This window comes from Danio aesculapii, chromosome 1 (assembly GCF_903798145.1).
Source record: "Danio aesculapii chromosome 1, fDanAes4.1, whole genome shotgun sequence".
Classification (NCBI taxonomy): domain Eukaryota; kingdom Metazoa; phylum Chordata; class Actinopteri; order Cypriniformes; family Danionidae; genus Danio; species Danio aesculapii.
Genome location: NC_079435.1, coordinates 6,259,946 through 6,285,423, shown reverse-complemented (window position 1 = coordinate 6,285,423; position 25,478 = coordinate 6,259,946). Strand labels below are relative to the sequence as shown.

General features: G+C 33.8%; 1 protein-coding gene across 1 annotated transcript in view; it reads left to right on the top strand.

Annotated features, from left to right (window-relative positions):
• The window catches only part of tsc2 (TSC complex subunit 2), an 86,970-nt gene that overhangs the window by 25,246 nt on the left and 36,246 nt on the right, over positions 1-25,478 (top strand). The window contains 9 exon segments of the mRNA XM_056456425.1: positions 519-672; positions 1,434-1,556; positions 2,062-2,196; positions 3,586-3,775; positions 4,836-4,929; positions 5,593-5,626; positions 5,628-5,696; positions 7,412-7,506; positions 13,486-13,614. Coding sequence (XP_056312400.1) covers positions 519-672; positions 1,434-1,556; positions 2,062-2,196; positions 3,586-3,775; positions 4,836-4,929; positions 5,593-5,626; positions 5,628-5,696; positions 7,412-7,506; positions 13,486-13,614 — 1,023 coding nt within the window.

The window sequence follows — 25,478 nt, the reverse complement described above, 5'->3', positions numbered from 1 at the left end:
CACACACACACACACACATATATATAACTAATTTTTATTTAAAGAATATTGTATTATTCACTTTTATTCATATACAAACTTATTTAAATTTGTTTGCTACGTTTTTTTCCTCCAAAAATTTTGAGAATATTTAAATATCTGTTATAAATGCATTTTATATAAAATTTTAAGCGTTTATAAATAATGCATTATTTATTTTTTATTAAATTAATTCATAAATTAAAGTTTATTCATTATAAACTTTTTTATTTTAATGTAAATTTTTTCCCTCAAAATATTTAGAATATTTAAATTATTGTTACAATAAATGCATTTTAAACTACATTTTATAAGTGTTGATAAAGTTTAAAGTAAATAAAAAAAAAGAGTTATCAAATTAGTTTTAAATATGCATGAATAATCAAGAATATTTAGACTTATTAAATGTATTTGAATGCTAAAGGTGCATTTAATAAATGTATTATTGCATCAAGGGGTAAGAGACGGACTGAATGTCTTTTCAATGGTCTCGTTTTCAGGGACTCCGAGAAGAGAGTGTCAGAGAAGAAGCCGACAGGAAGTGTGTCTCCACCAGCAGGAAGTCCCACACCGGCGGCTCCGCCCTCCTCCATCCGCACCGCTTACCTGCCCTACAGTCTGGCCTTCAGTGTGCTGCTGCAGTGCCTCAAGACGGTACACACTCAGACACACTATACCTGCCAACACTCCCGTTTTTCCCCACAGTCTCCCGTATTTCAGACCCATCTCCCACCACCCTCCCATTTTGTTATTTTTCCCAGAAAACCCCCGTAATTTCACCCCTCCCCTGGTCCTCAGCTTTTTGGTACAGTCTGTAACACCCCCGGGTCGCCAACTTTGGTATAGTATCCGACTGCCCGAAACCCAGTCCATAGTACAGTTACTAACCCTGTTCTCATCTGTGTTATTCAGGCAAACACACACACACAAACACACACACACACACATAAAATTGTAAATATGGTTTATGAGGACTAATATATCTCAAACTGTAAAAACCACTTATTAAATGGCCTTACCCCACCCCCACTACTAATCCCAACACTCACTTGTTAAGTTAGGAATGTAAACAGACCTAATTAATATGATTTTTAAGTGTTTTGAATTATGAAGACACTAGATGATGCCATGTCCTTATAAACCTCCTTAATAGAGTACAACTAGGTCAGAACCATGTCATTATACAATTTTGTGCCTTCATAAACCACCTAAATCTATGTACACATGCATACAAGCATATATAAACACACACTTACCAGTACACACACTTCCAGCTTACACATACACAAAACTTAAGCCGTGTTCCCTTTTAAATGCACCGCTGTTACTAACTAGAGAATAACTAGCTGTCTGTGTCCACATGTATCCTCACATTAGCCTGCGCATGCTAGCAGCTCTGTGTGTTTGTGTTTCAGGAGACGGACTGGAAGGTCCTGAAGCTGGTTCTGGATAAGATGTCCTGCACCATCCAGTATAAAGTGCTGATCCTGACGTCTCCATGTAACATTGATAATCTGTGCGCAACGCTCTGCTCTATGGTAAGGGTCTGCACACACGCGCACCCACACATACACAAACAACAGAAACACACACAGTCACCGAGTTTAAAGGGGTTTATAAGATGTAAAATTAAATCTCTGATGTCCTAAGAGTGTGTGTGGGAAGTTTGCGCTCAAAATACCACACAGATAATGTTTAATAACTCTCTGAAACTGACCATATTAGGCTTTGATCCATATTGGGCTGTTTTGGTGACTGTCGCTTTAAATTCAAATGAGATTGTGCTCTTTTCTAAAGAGGGCGGAGCTACAAACTTCCTGCTTCTCACTCAGGGCCATTTATGTTAATGAGGGAGAGATGGTCACTAGTGGGCGGGGTTTTCCCCCTCTGATAACACATACAAAGGGAGAATGTCAAAGTGTTTCTGCTGACTGTTGTTAATTTTTTATCATTAAAGGCTTTCTATTAACACACTGTTGCCTCACAACTGTGTTCAAATCCCATATTAAAGTGATTTTTTTTTTTAATGAACTTCCTGTGCAGGTGACGGACCGCATGATTTCGGAGCGTCTGAAGAAAACCCCTGATGGATTTTCCCTCACTGATGTTCAGCTCGCTGTGGTTCCTGTTCTCACGGCCATCACATCCTACCACAGCTATCTGGATCAGCTCCGACAGGTAACGCTAGCTCTCCACATGAGGATGGTGTTATTAAATGTTGTTATTTAAAAAAACAAATTGTTGGCACCAGTGGTGTAGTGGTTAGAGCGTTGACAGATGCAGTTCCATTCCCGCCTCAAGGTCGGTAAAGTCTAGATCAGATATGCAGCCGGCCGGAAGTGCGATTATGCACATTAATAAAGCAGCATTTTTTTATGACACTGTATAACAATAATTAATATTTTTACAGTACTGTGATGGTTGGGTTTAGGGTTTGGGTGGGAGTAGGCTTTAAAAAATACAATTTATTGGGCAATTTAATAGATAACATAACTAATACTTAGTACAACTACTGTTTTTACGTCACTGTGACGGTTGGGTTTAGGATTGGGGTGGGGGTAGACGTTAATAAAATACAATAAATGAGAAATTATATAAATAATAGAAGTAATTCTCATCAACTTCTGGCCGCAAATGTATCCGATCTAGCAACAACCCTTGAGGTCCTATGCCAATCCTCTTTGGTCCTTATGCTTTCCTGTCAATACTCCCATCTGTCCTATCGATTAAAGGCAAAACTTTCCTTCAGCTTAGTCCCTTTATTAATCACACCACAGCAGGATGAACCACCAATCAGCATATGTTTTACACAGCGGATACCCTTCCAGCTGCAACCCAGTACTGGGAAACAACCATACACACTCATTCACACACATACACTAGGGCCAATTTAGTTTATTCAATTCACCTATAGCGCATGTGTTTGGACTGTGGGGGAAACCGGAGCACGCACAGGTAATTGTATGTAAATTTAAATAAAATCGAATTAAAAATTAAATTAAATTAAAAATAAAATTGAATTAAATCAACTTTATATATATATATATATATATATATATATATATATATATATATATATATATATATATATATATATATATATATATATATATATATATATATATATATATACATACATACATACATACATACATACATACATACATACATACATACATACATACATACATACATACATACATACATACATACATACATACATACATACATACATTTATATTCGAGTCCTGATCGGGAGGTAACGTCCGATTGAGTCTGAAACCGCGTGATCGGGCCCGATTTCCGATCACTTGATCGGATCTGGACATCGCCAATGTGCAGTATTTATGAATCGTTTTGAATGAGTCACTAAAGTTGATGCATTATTGCTTTTTTATTTAGTAAATGTGTTTTAGATTTAAAATAATTTAGCTTGATGTCTGATCTCTGGTCAGTTTTGAATAATTTGAATGAATAATGGTCTTTTTTAATAAATAAATAAATAACAATCTAAAAAGCAGGAGTGTCTTTGAATAAATATGCTGACCTGAAGTTTCTCTCCATCAGAGGGACCTGGTGCAGTGTCTGGAGAAGGGTCTGATCTACCGCTGTGCCAAGCAGTGTGTGGTGGCTCTGACCATGTGCACAGTGGAGATGCCCGACATCATGATTAAACTACTACCCGCCCTCATCGTCAAGCTCACGCACATCTCCGCAACCGTCGCCATGGCCTCACCCATGCTGGAGTTCCTGTCCAGTGAGTGGCAGTCTTTACTTGTGTTGCTCCGCCCCTTCTGACCAATGACAGCAGCCACACTCACTCGCTCACACTGACCAATCTAAACAACCTCACTTCTTCTGACCAATCCGACCAATCAGAATGGACTCTGAACTACTAAAAAGGCCTAAACTAGTCCGAATTGACTTTGTCATTCACACTGACCAATCAGAACAGACTAACTCTGACCTAATCACCCATTCTGTCCAATCTGAATGTACTGGTTTACTCAATTTGACCAATCCGAATGTCTTCACTCACTCTGACTGTTCAGAATGGTATCATGTATACGCTCAATGAACTCTAACTCTGAACGGGCTTACTTGGTCTGTCTGACCAATCAGACCAGACCCAATCTGACCAATCAGAATGACCTCTCTCACTCGCTCATATACTCTGACCAATCAGAACTGGCTCACTCAGTCTGACCAATCAGACCAGACCCAATCTGACCAATCAGAATGACCTCTCTCACTCACTCACTCACTCACTTACTCACTCACTCGCTCACTCATATACTCTGGCCAATCAGAACTGGCTCACTCAGTTCTCACTCAGTCAGTCTGACCAATCAGACCAGACCCAATCTGACCAATCAGAATGACCTCTCTCACTCACTCACTTACTCACTCGCTCACTCACTCATATACTCTGACCAATCAGAACTGGCTCATTCAGTCAATATGACCAATCAGAAAGACACTCATACACTTATTTACTCTGACCAATCAGACAGGCTCACATTGTCAATGTGACCAGTTAGAAGAGACTCACTCATTTACTTTCACCAATCAGAACAGGCTCACCTAATTGCTCACTCTTGACAATAACTCTCTCTGACCAATCAGAACAGGCTCACCTAATTACTCACTCTTGACAATAACTCTCTCTGACCAATTAGAACAGGCTCACTCAGTCAGTCCGACCAATATGAACAGACTCGCTCACACATTCTGACCAATCCCTCACTCTGACCAATCAGAACATAGAAGAAGTGATTTATTTTCTAATTTCAGATCTCTCTTTTTCTCGTCTGCAGCATTAGTACGGCTCCCCCATCTGTATGCTAACTTCGTAGCTGAGCAGTATGTTAGCGTGTTTGCTATATCGCTGCCGTACACCAACCCTTCAAAGTGAGTATGCGAATATACAGATTACACACACACACACAAACACACCATACCTGTCAACATTGGGATGTGAAAATAAGGGATATGCCCACCATAATAAGCCCCCCCTTTAAAAAATCCCTAGTTTACTAAATATGTTTATTTGGAGCTGCAAAAAATTAAATAGTATACATTAGCAGCAAATACATTAGCAAACAATTCAGCTTATTAAAATTAAAAGCTGTTATAATGAAATAAAATCAAGTTATTAAATCTCATTAGCTGTTTCTTCACCGTATAACTTACACATTCTGATTAAAGAGCGACGAATGAATCTCTTATTTCTTTAGATTTTTTTTGTTTGATTAAATTAAACAACAGAGCTGTCACTTTAAAAATGCACACATCTAACATATAATTATAATATAAGGTTTGATACTGATTAGAATTTGAAGTGGAGATGAGCTCTTAAAATATTCTGAGAAGGTCTTTAAAAAGGCTTAAAAAGGTATTGAAATTACCTTTTAGGATTCCTGCTTATGTCCTGGTGTATAGCTCATGTTATTTATTGGTCTTCTCCCTTTGTTTTGTGACTGGCATCAATGTATCAGTGAATCTCTCTCTCTCTCTCTCCCTTTCTATCTCTCTCTGTTATTGCATCATGTGTTTTGTTATTGTTCTCTGCAGGTTTAATCAGTATATAGTGTCTCTTGCCCATCACTGTAATCGCCATGTGGTTCATCCGCTGCCGACTGCCTTTCAGGAAAGATTTTGTTCAGTACATCACCAAGGTGAGAGATCGCCCTCTCCTCTACTTTGTTTGATGGATTTGTCTGACTTTAGCTACGTTTCCTTTCACTGATTTTTATTTTGCAATATTGCATAAAAAACCATAATGTTAACGGCAAGATGTGCATACATTTTGAAAATGCACATTAAAAAACGTGTACAAATGAGTGGATAAACTTTTTATCGGATAAAGCTTGGCACTGTGCAATTATTTATTTATTTGAATGAATACATTTTTATTATTATAATAAAAAATAATAATCCTAAACGATTGTATCGTGTCAGGCTGCACGAACATGTCTCCCATGTCACAATGTAAGATCTCAGCTGTCAGAATGTCAGACTGAATAACAATGAGGACGCGCCAAACACAGAAGAAAGTTTACCTGAAGTTTGACGTCATCCATCCACACTTTCACTATCCTGCATTCTGAAATGATTTCTTACAGCAAGCATAAACTATCTGCAGTGGTAATTTTGCACACAGCGTTCCTCAATATTAAAACCAGGAAGAAAAAAAAGGCATTTCCCTGTGGTGGTTTAAAGCTGATGCATTGATTGCGTCAACAGATTCTGCGCTTCTATTAGAGTCTGAAATCTTCGGAATCTGCCAGGACTTCATTAGAGGAAAAAACTAATCGCAACGGCCATTAAGCAGCTGTCTGTCAAACCAACAATCGAAGATTCTAGCCTAAGATTTCTGGAAACTTTTAGGTTTTTCCCAAATTTGTCTCCGGAAAATCAGCGGACGTTTTTTGCTATTTGTGCGGAGAATTTTGGTTAAAATCTGCTAATATGTGAAATAAAAAATATAATCTTTTTAACTTTTATTTAATTTAATGTTTAAAATGCAAATACAATTAGATTCACATTATTTGGTAAACAAAGCAAGTCTCTCATATAATATCTCTACTAAAAGACAAAAATATTACTGTACAAACTGCATTGTACATAAATCAGATGAACATTTTCATATTAGTCAATAATATTACTGTAATTAATTTAAACACTGAATAAATATAGATTTACACACATTTACTCAAGTAAATAAACAGAATTAAAGATGGGCTGAAAATCTGCAGAAATCTGTGGAATTCTGGGCTCGCAGAGTCCGTGTGGGCCTACCGATGACCAACCAAAATGGGAGCAGGGCATTGAGAAACTGTGCAGAAACTACAATTAAAAACGCATTTACCAAGTACATTCCAGTATGTGCACCAGTAAAGTCTCATGATTTTGTTTTAACAGATCATATGATGATACATGATTAGCATTAATGGACAAAGCTGCGTTTCCAGCACATAAAACATTTTGCTTGTTTCTAAAATCCCTAAGCCAAAGTCTATCATCACAGTGGTTCAGTATTATTATAATAACTATTATTCCATTATTATTCCCTCCAGAACTGCCTTGAGCGTCCGTCTGCGCTCCCAAAGAGCATCTCACACCTCCAAAAACCACAGCACGTTCATTACATTTCATCTTCTGACGTGCAACTCATTTATTATATCAATAAAAGGCCCACAGCTGCTTCTCCGACTGCACAAACTACATTTTTCTGTCTGATATTTGGCTCCTGTGACCATTTTCTTCTCTTTGACTCATTGGATGGAAACGCTGCTTTATTCGCAAATGTTTTAAGCGATATTCCTGTTTTGCACGTAAATTTAATTTGCATGCTTGGATGGAAACATAGCTACTGTTTTTGTGTCTTCAGGGTCTCCGATCAAACGCTCTCCTGCCGTTTGATGACACACACGAGCAGAGCAGTTTCAGAGCGCGCAGCACCAGCCTGAACGAGAGGCCCAAGAGGTACACACACACTTATTCACACTCACGCAAACACGCACAGGGACAGATCATGGTTTGTTTCATGTCAGGGTTTACTTTGGGTAGGACTCAAAGCATGGTTGTCATCCAGACGCCTCATTGCTTCATTATTTTTGGTGGTAGTGTCGTGTTTACTTTGATTTGCGTCAGTTTTCCAGTTCTACTCGTGGATGCTGGTTTATTTGACTGTGGGACGTCTCTGTCTTTCCTTCTCTCCCTCGTCTTTTCTGTCTTTTCTCCTCCTTTCTCTCTGTGACGACTGATTCTCACATCAAAATCATTTACACACATCTATTTATGAGTTTTATCCACTCAAGATCATTTATGTCCCCTATTGTTTTAATATTTAAAGGGACAGTTCACCCAAAAACGGAAATGACATCATCATTTACTCGCACTCAAATGTCTTCAGTTCTTGAACATAAATCAGAATATACTGAAGAATACTGGACAGCCCCTGCCACTGACATCCAGAGTAGGAACAAAACATTCTATGGAAGTATCCAGTATTCTTCAGTATATCATCCTTTGTGTTCAACAGAAGAAAGAAACTCGTACAAGTTTAAAAGGAAATTATGAATTTTGAGTTTTGGCTGAACTGTTCCTTTAATCATTTTTTTTTTTAGCTTGGCATCATTATTAAAAAAAGATTTTAATCTGCATTTTATGTCAAATTTTGATCCTGAAATATGAATGTCTGTCATAAAAAAATCTGCATTATTCCGTTATTACGCATTTAGTTACAAGTTACTTTAGTTTTTAATGTTAAAGACGCTAAAAAATATGGCTGTAAATAATTAGCTTTAGCAAAAAAGGTTTGGGGGTTTTGTTTTATATTAATTTGCTTTGTTTTGTATTTTATTTTGCTCTTTTGCTCTTTTTTTGTTTTTGTTTGTTGTTTTGTTTTTGTTTTTATTTTATTTATTTATTTTTTGTTTTGTTGATTTTGGTTTGGTTTTGTTTGGTTCATTTTGGTTTGGTTTTTGAGTTTTGTCTTGTTTTGGTGGTTTTGGTTTGGTGTTTGTTTTTGTTTAGTTTTTTGTTTTTGTTTGGTTTGTTTGTTTTTATTTTATTTATTTATTTTTTGTTTTGTTGATTTTGGTTTGGTTTTGTTTGGTTCATTTTGGTTTGGTTTTTGAGTTTTGTCTTGTTTTGGTTTGGTGTTTGTTTTTGTTTAGTTTTTTGTTTTTGTTTGGTTTGTTTGTTTTCATTTTATTTATTTCTTTTTTGTTTTGTTGATTTTGGTTTTGTTTGGTTAATTTTGGTTTGGTTTTTGAGTTTTGTTTTGTTTTGGTGGTTTTGGTTTGGTGTTTGTTTTTGTTTAGTTTTTTGTTTTTGTTTGGTTTGTTTGTTTTTATTTTATTTATTTTTTGTTTTGTTGATTTTGGTTTTGTTTGGTTCATTTTGGTTTGGTTTTTGAGTTTTGTTTTGTTTTGGTGGTTTTGGTTTGGTGTTTGTTTTTGTTTAGTTTTTGTTTTGTTTGGTTTGTTTGTTTTTATTTTATTTATTTTTTGTTTTGTTGGTTTTGGTTTTGTTTGGTTCATTTTGGTTTGGTTTTTGAGTTTTGTTTTGTTTTGGTGGTTTTGGTTTGGTGTTTGTTTTTGTTTAGTTTTTTGTTTTTGTTTGGTTTGTTTGTTTTTATTTTATTTATTTTTTGTTTTGTTGATTTTGGTTTTGTTTGGTTCATTTTGGTTTGGTTTTTGAGTTTTGTTTTGTTTTGGTGGTTTTGGTTTGGTGTTTGTTTTTGTTTAGTTTTTGTTTGGTTTGTTTGTTTTTATTTTATTTATTTATTTCTTTTTTGTTTTGTTGATTTTGGTTTTGTTTGGTTAATTTTGGTTTGGTTTTTGAGTTTTGTTTTGTTTTGGTGGTTTTGGTTTGGTGTTTGTTTTTGTTTTGTTTTTTGTTTTTGTTTGGTTTGTTTTGGGTATTTGGTTTTGTTTTGTTTTTACCTGAGAGCATTATAGTCACGATCTAAAAATTAAAAAGATGACCAAAAATAACTAAAAGTGGCTTAAAAAATGATCGCTTGTTTAAAATTTTTTATAAAAATGTACAATAAACCTTAAAAATAGCTCAAAATAAGAACAGCATTAAAGTGTAAAACAATTACAAACATTTATGAAAACTGTAGAAGTATCTCAGATAACCCTGGATAGAAATAATTCTTTGTTGAAAAATTTATGCTGCTTCACTACCATTTAACATAGTTTGTAATTAATTACATTAGTGAGTATACAAAATGTGTTAATATCGAGTTTAATTTCTAGAATCCTCTGCCAACCAGAGTCTCATTCTGTAAAGGAGGTAATGTGATGTAAAACAGAGACACCAGCTCTAGATTGAAAGTATTTTTTCATTCTTTTCTTTTATTATTTCTGCTTTGTTTGTTCTCTTTTTCTTCTTGTTTTCATGTTGTATTGTGTAAAAGCAGCCCCCATCCCATAAACCACTTTACTTTTAACAGGATATCTCATGGTAGACTTCACTAAACCATTTTACCAGCAAAAACTAGAGCAGTAATCAGTGCATTGCTCTCATTTGTAACAGCAGGTGTTTTTCCAGGCTAATCACTAATAAAAACCCTCCGAAAATATCCACAAAACCACCTCATGTGCTGAACCATTTCATATGCATTACATTTTCTGTTGAAACCATTGTGTTTTTGTTTTCTCTCATGTTTTTTTTTTTGTTTAATCCTGTGTCTTGTCTTGTCATTGAACCTGGAACTTTGAATGAAACGCCTGGAAAAAGAGAAAAGATCATTAAAACACATTTACATGCAGCAGAATAAATGATATATTTATTTTTATTATATATCTTTTATATTATGTATTATTATGCTTTTATATTGGCTTAGATTGGAATTTATTTATTGTTAACACAATACAACATGCACTTAAGCATAAAAGTTGACACAAAATAATAGTAATAAAATAAATAAGCAAGGTGAACATTGTATTTTTTTATTTTTTGTGTCAACTTATGTTTTAAGTGTGAGTTGGATTATATGGTGTATAATTATCTGATAATATGTAAATATATACATGAATGCATTTAAATGTCAACCTGGACCTCTTATCTTGCATGGATGCATTTGTGCGAATAGCCAAAATTACAATGTTAGAGTCAAAATTAATTTTTATTTTATGCTAAAAATTATTTAAATTATGTAAAGGACTTGTAGACAAAAAGAAAAAAAAAGTACAACATGTAAGCACTTATTTCAGGATATAATGTAAGTAATGTGCATGTAAAGTCGTTCATGTTTCAATTTTCAAATCCTTTTTATGATTTCTCTGCTTTGGCAGGTCTGACGTTCTCTGTTCCAGCTTCAAATGTAATCCCATTCAGTCATTTATTTGTGTGACACACCAAGTCGACATCAAAGTATGAGCTGCATGCTGCACTGCGATACAGCAAAACTCAATTTAGAAGCTGAGTTAAAGCTAGGACTGAGCTTACAGAAACTGTAAAATAAAAAATAAGAACAATCTTATCACTGCATTTTAATGGTATTCTTGTTACGTTACTGTCATAAAATGATTTGCATGTCAGAATGCTTGAGTGAAATGACAACATTAGAACTGAGCCGTATTAATTGAGTTTTTTTTTGCTCTGGTCGTATTTATTTGTTCGCCAAACTGAAGACTAGCTGTAACGTTTGGAAGAGAATCAAGTAATCTGTCATTTGATTTGTATTGGGAAATTCAAAATAAGAGTATCCTAGGGTATTGCTAGTTTTCTGAAATATATAATTAATTATATTATTTTAATTAATTATAAATATTGTTAAATTTTTGTTAATGCAAAAAAAACTTGAAATTGCGTGAGGGTGGCTGAATAATGATGACAGAAATGTCATTTTTGGGTATATGAACGCTTAAATTGTTTGCGACTGTTGGGATTTGTTTTTACGCATGTTCAAAAAGGGCAATAATTTAAGATATAAGATTGCTAAATGTTTTATTCATCATAATTTTTTAAAACCCTGTTTATGAGTATCCATTAAATCAAATTTCAAATAAGAATACATACCTATTTTTATCCATATTTGAGGTGTGAATAAGCGTACGGCGAATAATGGGAGATGAAAACATATGTTCTGAGTAAATTCTGACGTAGCGAACATTACACTCAAGTTACCCCATTTACTTGTTTACTGTTGGTTGCTAGGTTACCAATACTAGAGTCAGCCACTCTGACAACTTAACTAGAAAAACTTAAAAAAAAAAAAAAAAACGTAACTAGTTCACTTTTGGGATTTGCATTTTCGCATAATTCGCATTTGTTCTTTTTTTGGAAACTTTAAATAAAAAAAAATTAAAACTGTTTACAAGTATTGTTTACATCAAATTTCAAATTAAAATCTTTTTTATTTATAAAATAAAAAAAATATATGTTATCCTCCCTTTAGGTGGTTTTCGACCTTAGCATAATGTAAATAATGAGAGATGGAAGCATAGTTGCTGATAAAACGCAAACATTACACATCAAATCCAAACGTTACAAATCCATTATGCTTGCCTTGTTTACTGTAGGTTGCTAGGTTACCAAACTATAGTCAGTCACTCTAACAACTCGATGGAAGCGCAACTACTTCACATTTTTGCATGATTCACATTTTTTTTCTTTTTTTGCGAATTAAAAAATAAAAATGTTTACAAGTGTCCTTTACGCCAAATTTCAAATAAAAATCTCTTTATTTGTAAAAAAAACCTGTTTTTATCCTTGCTTGAGGTGATTTTCATAAGCATAATGAGAATAATGAGGGATGGAAACACATTTGTCGAATAAACTCTGATGTAGCAAACATTACACATCCAAATCCATTATGCTTGCCTTATTTACTGAGGGTTGCTAGGTTACCAATACTATAGTCAGCCACTCTAATAACTTGATGGAAGCGCAACTAGTTTGCATTTGAGTTTCGCATTTTTGTTTAATTAATTTTTCATTTTTATGCAAACTTTAAAAAAAAAAAAAAAGTGCAAAATTTAAAATAAAAATCTCTTTATTCGTAAAAAAAACTAATTCATCCTCGCTTGAAGTGATTTTCGAAATCATAATGTGAATAATGAGAGATATAAAGACATTTGGCGAATAAACTCTGGCGTTAATTTGCATTTGCTGTTTTTTGCAAACACAATTTTTCATCAAATTTAAAATAATCTCTTCGTAAAAATTTTTATAATTTTTATACAAACATTATAAATCCATTATGATTGCCTCAATTACTGTTGGTTGCTAGGTTACCAATACTATAGTCAGTCACTCTAATAACTCGATGGAAATGCTACTAGTTCACATTTTGAGTTCACAAGCTGGCTAGTAAGAACCAGACATTGACTGTTGGCTTGGTGTCTCACTTATTTGCTGTATTAAATCACACATGCTCATATCATTGTTTTCTTATAGATATGAATTGATCATAGCAGTGCTTTTCCCTCTCCCTGTATCAATATGTTTGTGCGCTCCAATGAGTTACCTTTCCTTTCCTCCAAAAACTCTTTCATTTCTTTCGTAGAATGCTGACAGTATATATTGCTTACTTTTATGCCTTGTTATGTGTCTGTTGATCTTTTTTATGCTGTTTCTCCTTCCAGTTTTCTGTTTCCTTACTTTGTTTTGTAAATGTCGTCCCTGTTTCTCTGGTTCTCAGTGTGCACTGCTGACCAAGTTACTTTGTTTTCCTTTCACTTCCTTATTTGACCCCTCCCCACCCCCTCCTCTGATTGGGCCATGCGTGGTGGGTGTGGTTTGTGGGGGCGTGTCGACACCTCGGATCCGTCACCTGTGATTGGTCGCCGGCACCGTTTCGTGACACTCCACAACCAATCGCAAACTCCCACATCCACCCATGCCGACGTGGTAAAACAAAATGCCCCAAATTCTCCCCCCACAATCCTCTCTGGTCACGACCTTACCTTGACGCACACCTGACTTCGTTTGCCCTCGGGGCAGTTTGCGGACGACCAAAGTGGCGAAGCAAGGCCCCAGCGCAAACTCTCCCGTTAAAGACCTGAAAGACCTTTCGGCCATGGACGCCTTCCGCTCCCGCAGCATCAGTGTGTCCGAGCATGCTGTGCGCAGGTAGAGCAATTTTGGTAACCTCAAAACCTCAGCAACCGGTTATTATTATCCCTGCTTTTTCTTTTTCTTTAATCTGTATGCAAGGACAGTGGGTGGGGCTTGGGCATTCGGGCGGGGCGTTGTCTTGACGGTTGCAGGGTGGGCGTGGACATCTGGTTTGAGCTCATTCTGAAAAGGGTGCATGCTGGAGGAGGGTTTCGTCTTTTACTTTCAGTTTTCATTGGTTGTAACATTGAGTGCATGCATGCGCTAATGCCTTGCGACTGACTAGCGTGCATCTGTTTTGATTCGGATCTAACCCCGTTTTTGCATTTGCTTATACCATGCTTTATTGTGTGCTGTATATGATGGAGTCTGTTTGATGTCTTTTATTTTATTGCCAAAATAAATACACAATACAAATGCTGTGCTACGGAGCCCCTAAAGAGACATTGGGATGGATGGAAAATGAGATGCGTTCAGTGCGTTAAATTTGATGTTCTTTCCCTCCAAAAATGTCTTTGTTCTTTTACGCTGTTTTTGGGGTTTCAGGATTTTCGCGGGGTCTTAAAACAGGGTGTCCGTGGGGTCTTAAAAAGTATTACAAGTTGAAAAATCAGTTATGAGAAAATGAACGCCCTTAATAGTTATTAAAAAGTCTTAATCACGTTTTTACGACGTCTTAAATCATGTTCAAGCGCTGTCCAAAGTGACTCCAAAAAAGCATAAATATATTTATTTTCCTCCTAATATTAACAATGGTGTGTTCGATTCATGCGATTGGTTCAGGCTGGGAAATGTCTGGCCAAGCTCCTCCTTCAGGGTGATGTCACGTAATTTGTGACAAACGCGGGAAGGTGATGTGACGCTCTCCACATGTAGCGAAACCATAGAGCAAAAATAGACGGCAAAATGGGAAAACGTAAGTTTGTGTACTCCTGGTTGGAGAAAGACGAGTTTAAACAGTGGCTGAAGCCTGTCGCTAAAACAACTGCGTAATTCATTCTTTTTTAAGCTTAGTTTCTTCCGAGCTTATCTGAGATCTGTTGCACAGTTGTTAACAACAACTGTTTATTAGCTACTGTTTATTACGTTAAAGGTTTGATACTTATTAGAACTTGAAGTGGCGATGAGTTCTTAAAATATTCTGAGAAGGTCTTTAAAAGACTTAAAAAGGTATTGAAATTTCCTTTAGGATTCCTGCATATACCCTGTAAACAGTCTTAAAATGTCTTAAATCTCCAAAGCTAAATTTTAAGGCTTAAAAAGTCTTGAATTCACTGAAATGTTGTGTTGTAGGTCTTAAATGTTTTTTTTTTAACAGCTCTTAATTTTCTTTTGTTCATTTAGCTGCCCAATCTGGCTGTTAAGACCCATGCAATCACCAACAATCCATCTCAATGAACTTTTTATGTAAAAATAGCATTTAATGACTTTGCTTACTGTATCATTTGCTTAAAAGTTTATTTACTGCTGAGGATACTGACCTGACCTATATTTTTTATTATTATTACATTATTATTATTGTGGACTGAAGTAATTGACAGTCATGTTTTGTATTATTCTTGGTAAGAGTTATAGGGTTTGTGAATGGATATATTTGAAAAATATTAAAAAAAGATTCAAACAAATTTATTATGATTGTATTCTTAAATTTATAAAATTTTAATAATTTTTAATAGGACAAGTGAAGATCTTGTCTAATTGGATATTTGAGAAAAATCTTAAAGACATTTAGCCACATATAAGTCTTAAATTTTATTCATAATGGTCTAAAAAATGTCTTAGTCTTTAATTTAACTTGGTGAAACCTGCAGAAACCCTGGGTTTGCTTGCACAAAGTTTACATTCCTCTAAGAAACTTTGCGTTAGCGTGCAAGATTTTTGCTTGATTGTGATTAGCCACGTCTCTATTGTCAAAAGTTTGCATTTATTTCAGATAATACACTAAAATGAAAAAACTAGCTGGTCAGACAAAATGGAGTAGTTTGGATGCCTGGTATAACCATAATAAAAAATATGGGTTTTAAAACGAGAAGCGTTAGCATAAACAGCACCTTAATAACCTTTATTTAACCAGGTAAGCCGATTGTGAACCAGTTCTCATTTACAGTGATGACCTGGCCAAAAGGCAATATAAAAAGCAGATACGTTAGCATGCAAAACGTGCATCTTGCCTCGCAAAACCTTTTCCGTTCCACTTAGAAAATTTACGTTTATTAATGAAATGTTTGTAATCAAGTCTGGGAGAAGAACTACATTTCAGTTGTTTTGTGAGAAAATGCATAGCCCTTTAGGGGGAATGCAATACTTTTGGTGCAGGAGCAAGGCATTATGGGAAAACATTTTTTTTTGGTGAGAAAGCAAACACATTAGCATTAAAAAATACAATGTTTCCTCTATATTACAACTTCTCCTACACCTCCGTTTTCCTTTTATGGGCTTCGTAGCACACACACAGGAGGCATGTGCTTATTACAAAACTAAAGTATGCAGTCGTTCACGCAATCCAGCAACTAGCTTCTCTATCTTTGCTGTTTGCCGAATGAGATTGGTGGCAGTAATTCGGCTCCCAAACACCAGGGGGCTCCACTTGCTCAACCTGCTGCCTGTTTAACCTTCACTCACACACGCCACCTTCACTCATTCACACACTCTATGTGATCCAGGTAAAGTATTCATCCATGTTTTCATCAATCATTAACAGAAGTCGCGCAAATGCGACGCAGACGTGCCGAAAACGTTTCACTGTCGCCCTCTTCAAATGCTCTTCCTCCATGTTTATTTTTAGTGCTTTTAGAAAATTTGTAATGCTATTATCATATTAATTTAGTCTTAAATGTCATGTCAATTTGTTGTGCCATTAGTCGATATATTGATTATTGTGACAAGCCTAATAGTAAGACGAAAAGAATGATATAATAGAAGTCAATGGCCATTTTTTTCCCAGCATTCTTCAGCATATTTGTGTACTCTAACATGATCTGGAACAATTGGAGGATGAGGACATCACATTTTAAATTTTGGTGTGAACTACCCCTTTAAAAACGAAGCCTAAACTCTACCTCTTTATTAATTAATGCCACTCATATCCAGCAGATGGCAGTGTGGCATCAGACGAGATTTACAGCAGCGTCCTGACAGTCATGAGTAAAATTCAACCCCTGAACGTCTGTTTTATTAACCCAATGTGTCTGATTAGCATAAAATCTATTAGATTACCCAGTTACAGGATGCTAATGAATAGAGCGTCCTCTATTAGAAAGCACAGGGACTTCATACAGCATATTTGCTTGATTATTTAGCATCTCTTTGCAGATTATACGCCGCCATCGGTTTACTGATTGCCTCAAGTATTTCTGTGCCAAAGGGGTCGCTTGTTATGACAGTTTTTGGCTACGCTAGTGAAAAAGCGAGCTAATGATGTTGATCCAGATGACAAGCAATTGGATTCATCCTGAAGTTAAAGTTATGGCCTCAGTTTTACTATTATCAGCTTTATTAATGTTAGAATTTTATTTTATTCATATGCAACTTTGTCTAATTTTAAATGAGTGAAGTAAACTGGCCATAGTGTATGGGTGTTTCCCAATACTGGGTTGCAGCTACAAGGGCATCAGCTGTGTAAAACTTATGCTGGAATAGTTGGTGGTTCATTTTGCTGTGGTGACCCCTGATAAATAAGGGACTAAGCCAAAGGAAAATGAATGAATGAATGAATGAATGAATGAACTATTGGTATAAATAAGCCAAAATTGCTTCGTTTCATTAACTATAATTAAAAATCAAAATTGTGTATTTAGAGCAAGTTAAAAAACTTATTATAATTAATTATTATTATGAATTGATTGTGTTATATCAGCAAAAATACTGACTTTAAATGAACGATAAAAAAGATAAATAAAAGATCCACAGAATTTTTTTTAATAATTAAAAAATTAAAAATGTAAAATAATTGTAATAGTTTGAATGATTTCATAATTATAATTAGGATAATTTCAATTCGCATTTAATAAAGACATTTAAAAATCTTAAAAGAAATTATATATAAATTTTATAAATGTATATAAATATATATTAATTATAAATATAAATTTATATATATATATATATATATATATATATATATATATATATAAATTTTATATATATATATATATATATATATATATATATATATATATATATATACAATTTATTTATATAATTTATATATATATATATATATATATATATATATTTATATATATATATATATATATATACATTTATAAAATTTATATATAATTTCTTTTAAGATTTTTAAATGTTTTTATTAAATGCGAATTGAAATTATCCATTTTTATTATATATATATATATAATAATAATAAAAATGTCCAAATATTGTTTTATTTATTTAAAATAAAAATGTTTCATGTGTAACAGTGTCCAATTTTATATAGCTTTTGTTTAATGTATTATTTATTTATTTGATATTAGAATTAAATATTGATATAAATGAGCCAAAATTGATTATTTTTAAATGATTAAACATTTGTTTTATTAATTAGAAACGTAATTGTGTATTTCCATTTACTTTTGTGTGTGTCTTTACAAAGACCTCTACAGTAAGATAAAAAATAATTATAATTAATTATTATTATAAATTAATTCTTCTATTAGTGTATTACTGACTTTAAATAAATGTAAAAAATAAAGTTTTACTTTAAATCCACAACAAAAAAAATATTTTAAATAATTAAAAAAAAAATTAAAAATGTCATAAAATAATTGTAAGAATTGTAACATCTCATAATTATAATTTGATATCTTCAATTGACATTTAAAAAAACAAATAATAAAAACCTTAAAAGAAATTTATAATAATAAACATGTCTTTCTTGAAGGTTATGTCTTTTTCTTTGTTCAAATGTCTAAAAGTTTAGGAGATCAGTTTTATTTATTTTATACACTTTTCTTTTTCATATGTAACAGTGTCCAATTTTAAAAAGCTTTATTTATTGTATTATTTATTTGTTTAATATTAGAATTAAATATTGCTATAAATAAGTAAAAATTGCTTATTTTAATATGATCAAAATTAGTTTTATTAGGTATAATTAGAAACATAATTGTGTATATCCATTTATATTTGTGTGTGTCTTTACAATGACTTCTACAGTAATGTAAAAAAATAATCGACTGTCTTATATTAGTGTAATTCTGACTTTAAATAAACAAATAAAAAGATTTTACTTCAAATCTACAGAATTTTTTCTTAAATAATTTTAAAAATTTAAATATTCTAAAATAATTGAAATATTTTGCATAATTTCATAATAATAATTTGGATAATTTCAATTAACATTTATTAAAAAAATAAAACCAAACACAAATTTACACTGCAAAATACAAACAAAAACACTGCTAATAATCATGTCTTACTTAAAGGTAATGGGTTTTTTTTTTGTCCAAATATCTAAAAGTTGTTAAATCAAGAATCAATTTCTAGACGGGTAAAATATATTCATTTCAATTAGTTTCTATTTCTCCAGCACATTTCCAATGTAGATTGTGTCAAAGCAGCTTAACATAGAAGTTCTAGTAAGTGTAAAGTGTGTCAGTCCAGTCAATATTACTCTGTTTTCAGAAAAAAAAACAGCATAAGAAGTTAAATGTTTTTTTCCATAAACAAGCCAGCTAATCTGCCAGTGTGGTCAGTAAAATAATCTAAAGCAAGAGAGATTCACTCAATTTTGACTTATTTCTGCAGTGTAACGTTAGATTTTGATCTAAATGTCGAGCAATTTGACATTTGAAAGTGAGCTTCAGAAACACGCAGGGCTTTAGTTTTACCTTTTTAATCTCTCCGTATAGGATCAACCCATTAAAAGTGAAACCTTTCGCCTCTACATGAATGAAATATTAAGTGCTCAGTATCTCAGATCTGATAAAGATGTATGCCGCTGTGTCGCTATTAAAATTAATTGATATTCTCCGCTGCCATCATCTAATGCAGTGTTTCCCAACCCTGTTCCTGGAGGCACACCAACAGTACATAATTTGGATGTCTCCCTTTTCTGACCCATTAACTTCAGGTGTTGGAGTCTCTTCTGATGTTATGATGAGTTGATTCAGGTGTGTTTGATTAGGGAGAGGTTGAAAATGTGTACTGTTGGTGTGCATTCAGGAACAGGGTTGGGAAACACTGATCTAATGCATCACCAAAGTAACATTAGGGCAAGACACCGCTTCATTTACGGTGCAGTAATCAACACTCCACCGATGGAGGAGCGTTTGAAGAGACGCTGAACAGTGAAACGTTTTCTGTGGAGTGAAAAATGTTTTAAATTGTGCCATTTGAAAAAGATCAACTGCATTAGTACTTGGTTTCTATTTTTAAGAAAGTGTTATTTATGATAAATAATTAATAATAAATAATTTCGTGATTAACTTTCCATTGGTGAAACAGAGAATATAGTGTGTAAAATGTAACTCGCTCGATGTGATCTTTTTATTAGGTTGTATGATGAAGGAGCATATGTTTAGACACACCCTGGGACTGTTGTGAGTGTGTATTGTGTGATGGACTGATGGGTTGAGGCTCAGCATGGGTAATCGGAAGGTCATCGGATCGATTTATGGAGATAAAGTCAGTTTCGCCCTTGAATAAGATGTCTGACGGCATGTTGCAGATTCAGCCTTATCTCAGTCAATAGCATTAGAGAATTACTACAGAAAACACAGCATCACACTTCCTGCTCCCTTTTTGCTTTCAGGGGTGAAAAGCAGAAATTATTTAATTTCTTATTTAAATATTTATATTGTTTGAATACTTTTTAAAAATAAAATAAAACTAAAAATTAATAGTATAAAATTAGCATTTTATTCCAGTCTAAAGTGTATGAATTTAGATTTTTTGTTGTTGGATAAGACGTGTAAATATATGCACTATTCAATTTTATTTTATGTCTTTTAGAAATGTAGTGAAATAAACAGTTGTAAAAGTAGAATCCTATTTGCTGTATATCAGTTGTAAATATATGCACTATTTAATTTTATTTATTTTATGCATTTTAAAATGTATTGAAATGATAAAATTACATAAAATGTTTATAAATATTTATTTTGTGATTTCAGAATTAAAGTTGTGTGTAAGTGTAATTGTAAAATGCATACAAAAATATTAAAATTGTATTATTATTATAATTATTATAGTCATAGGCTGCGTCCGAAACCGCATACTTCCATACTAGACAGTACGCTAAAATCAGTATGCGAGCCGAGTAGTATGTCTGAATTCATAGAATTCGAAAGTCAGTATGCGAGCCGAGTAGTATGTCTGAATTCATAGAATTCTAAAATCAGTATGCGAGCCGAGTAGTATGTCTGAATTCATAGAATTCTAAAATCAGTATGCGAGCCGAGTAGTATGTCTGAATTCATAGAATTCTAAAATCAGTATGCGAGCCGAGTAGTATGTCTGAATTCATAGAATTCTAAAATCAGTATGCGAGCAGAGTAGCATGTCTGAATTCATAGAATTCTAAAATCAGTATGCGAGCCGAGTAGTATGTCTGAAATCATAGAATTCTAAAATCAGTATGCGAGCCGAGTAGTATGTCTAAATTCATATAATTCGAAAGTCAGTATGCGAGAAGTGCCCGGATGACTTACTACTTCCGGCGAGATTCTGAAGTGCGCATCCCATGCATGCTGCGCTGTCCCATGATGCCCCGCGAGAGAATTCATGAATGGGAGTAAATTGACGCAACTGACGCAGGTAGGTCACGTGACCATGACAAAATGGCGGATGTAGTACGTCCGAATTCCATTCATACTTTTCAAATTCCTACTGTATAGAACGTACTTTCTAACGGCCGAATAGAGCGTTTAAATTCAAATGCAGTACACAGTGAGTCGTAGGTGGTTTCGGACGCAGCCATAGTATTTTTCGTATTTCCTGTTGAGTGTAGATTTTAGCGAAGATTGTAATTTTGCGGTTAATGTCGAGTTTTTTTTTGAAGTAAAAATTGTAGTTTAAAAAAGGATTTAAAAGATTTCTTACATTTCTTTTAGATTTTTTTTTCACTTAAAAAAACTATAAATGTATCATTTATTATATAATTGCATATTAAAATATATAATTACATATTTATAATTTACTTAAGGTAATTTTAGTGTATTATAAAGAATTTACAGTAACAATGTAAATACCATTGCTAAATGCAAAAATGTAAACTCAATTTTATTTTATTTATTTTTTCCCTTCTTTATTATTTGCAATAAAGTACAATTAGTTTTTTTAAATCACTTAATTTAAGTTGTTGTCATTATTTAATTGCAATTCAATTGCATATTGAAATATATAATTGCATATTTATAATTGACTTCATTTTAGAGCACTATAATTAATTTTTTAGCTTGATTAATGTAAATACCATTGCTGAATGCAAAAATGTAAACTGATTTCTATTTATTTACTTCCTTCTTGTATTAATTGCAATAATGAAGATAAAATATTTATTTTTTTAAATGATATATATATATATATATTTTCCACTTTAAAAAGACGGATAAATGAAATCATTTAAGTTGTAATTTGTCATTCATTATATAATTTCATTTTCTTTAGAATTAATTCTTATTTCTTATTTATTAATTATTTACTTAAAATTAATTAACTTTTGAATTTACATTTTAAAAATGTAAATACAATTGCTAAATGCAAAAATGTAAACTTATTTTTATTCTATTTATTTTTCCCTTTTTATTACTTGCAATACAGAACAATTTATTTATTGATTGATTTATTTATTTATTTATTTTACTTTTAGATTTTTTATATATAATAAATTTGTCATTTATTATAGATACAGTAGCATATTAACATATATAATATCATGTTCATAATTTACTTAATATAGTTTTAGTACGCTCTAAAGTTTTGATTTTACCTGAAAAATGTGAACACCACTGGGAAATGCTCAAATTTAAATGGATTTTATTTATTTATTTGAACTTTTTTTGTATTAATTTCAGTACAACACAGTTTCTTCTTCTAGTTTTTGAGTTGTGTGTTTGTGTGACAGGCTCTCTCTGTAATCAGCTCTCGGTGTTCTTCTTTTATTCTTCGCTGTGCTGTCGTTGTTTGCTGGACGTTTTGAAGGCAGCATATAGTAGTAATTGTAATGGCTGTTCTGCGGGTCTCCGCGGGTCACTCTGACCTTCAGTAAAGAGGGTGTTTTGCTGTCTGTGTGGTCTCTGATGCCCACACACACACACACACTCTTCTGTTGTGCTGAAGTGCACAAGATTCATCAAGCCTGATAAGCAATCACCACTGTAATTTCAGCATTGGTCAAGGTGGTTGCTAGGGTGTTTTTTCATGCAATTATTATTATTATTATTATTGTCTGTGTGTGTGTGTGTGTGTGTGTTCCATCTGTGTGTGTTGTTTGAATGTGTCGTCTGAGTATGCGTGTGTGTGTGTCATCTATTTGTGTCTGTCTTCTTTGCCTTTGTGTGTCATTTGAGTGTGTGTGCTGTCTGAGTGTGTTTTCCATCTGAGTGTGTTTGTCAGAAGTGTGTATGTTTGGGCCATCTGAGTGTGCGTGTTCTAATGTGTGAGTGTGTGTGTGTGTGTGTGTGTCATCTGAGTGTGTGTTACATCTGTGTGTGTGTGTGTGTCGTCTGATTGTGTTTTCCATCTGAGTGTGCTTGTTCTGAATGTGTGAGTGTGTTTGTGTGTTTCATCTGTGTGTGTAAATATGTGTGTCTGTGTCATCTGTGTGTGTGTTATCCCAATGTGTTTCCATCGTGTGTGTGTATGTGTGTCACCTGAGTGTGTATATTTGTGTTCTAAGTGGTTGTGGCATCTGTGTGTGTGTGTGTGTGTGTGTGTGTGTGTGTGTGTGTTTATGTTGTCTGAGTATGTGCGTGTTGTTTAAGTCTGTGTGTGTGCGTGGATGTGTGTTTTGTCTGAGTGTGTGTATGGAGATGATGATGTGGTTTTGGCTGATTTCCCTTGGGATGCAGTTGCTGTAGTAACAGAAGAGCAGGATGCTGATGGCTGTCTCAGATTAATGCCATCACTGAGCCTTCACAAGCGTGTGTGCGTGTGTGTGCGTGTGTGTGTGCGTGTGTGTGTGTGGATCGCAAGCTGGCATCAGAACTTTTCTAGGGTCATATGTCGTTTGTGTGTGTGTGTGTGTGTGTGTGTGTGTGTGTGTGTTTTAAGCATTCAGTCGCCTCTTGCTTAAGGTTTGTCAGTGTCACAGTCCCAGTTGTGTGTTGATTGATATCCAGCAGGAGTGTGTGATGTTTCTCATGTGTGGTAATGGTGTTTTAGCGCAGTGTAAGCTGATATTATATCACACACTTGGCAATAAACAAACCAAAACACATCTTAAGAGTCCATCAGCATCGAGTGTGTGATGAAGCCTGTCAGGACGCAGTCAGAATGAGCCCATCATTCAGCTTCTGGAAGCGGGAATTGTCCCTGCGTGGGCTTGTGTGCTTATATTGATAACACATGATGTGGTTCAGTGATATCACACAAGCATGAGGGGCTCTTTTCTGAATATCAGTGCTAGTTGAAAACACTAACTCTCTCCAGGGAAAAAGTTCAAACAGAGCGAGTTGCATTTTAGACACAACATCATCAGTGTTTTTCTGTTTCTCTAATGAAAATGCTGCCAAAGTAAGCAGGAGAAGAACATTTGCTGATCTCAGGGCAACACTGCACTGTTTATTACTGAATGAATCAAGTGTCTGAATGAATCAAGTGAGTCGATGATTCATTTATGAACACAGTAATTTGATTTGCTTGTGAATGATCAGTTGTTTTGAATGAATTATTTGACTCAGTGATTCAGTTATTTTTATCCTTGATGGGTGTCGAACTCAGTTCCTGGAGGGCCGCAGCCCTGCACAGTTTAGTTCCAACCCTAATTAAACACACCTGATTAAACTAATCGAGGCTAATTTCTGGCTTGGTTGTAACCTACAGGTAAGTGTGTTGGAGCAGGGTTGGAATTAAACTGTGCAGGGCTGAGTTTGACACCCCTGATCTAAACAAACCAAAATACCAAGACATCAGATGAATAAGAATCAGATTCTGATTAATTCAATTCATCAGATTCCATTTCATTCAATTCAGCTGATTCTTTTGGGTCTTATTGATATGATTCTGACTCATCCAATTCATCTGATTCCACTGCGTCTGATTCTGATTCATATGGTTATTTTTGTAAAGCTGCCTTGGAACAATAATTGTTGTGAAAAGGTCTATACTAATACACACTTGAATTATTTGGTTCCTATTAATCTGATTTTGATTCATTCAGTTCATCTGATTCTAAGAACCAAAATAATCAGATGAATCTGATTCAGATGAATCAGAATTGGATAAATCAGAATCAGATGAATCTAAATAATCAGAATCCAATAAATCGGATGAGTCAGTATAGGATTAATCAGATTAATCAGTTGAATCGAATTTATCATAATCAAATGAATCAGAATTGAATTAATTAGAATTGAATTAATCAGTAAAGGATGAATCAGTATGGAATGAATCTGATTTATCAGAATCAGGTGAATTATATTAATCAGAATAATCAGAATTGGATGAATTTGATTTATCAAAATAGGATGAATTGGATTAATCACAATCAGATGAGTCAGATTTATCAGAATTTATCATAATGAAATCAATCAGAATTGGATTAATTAGAATTGAATGAATTGGACGAAGCAGTAAAAGATGAATCAGTAAAGGATGAATGAGTATAGGATGAATGGAGTTAATCGGAATAATCAGAATCAGATGAATCGAAATATTCAGAATCAGATGAAATACATTAATTAGAATCAGATAAATCGCATTAATCTTAATCGGAT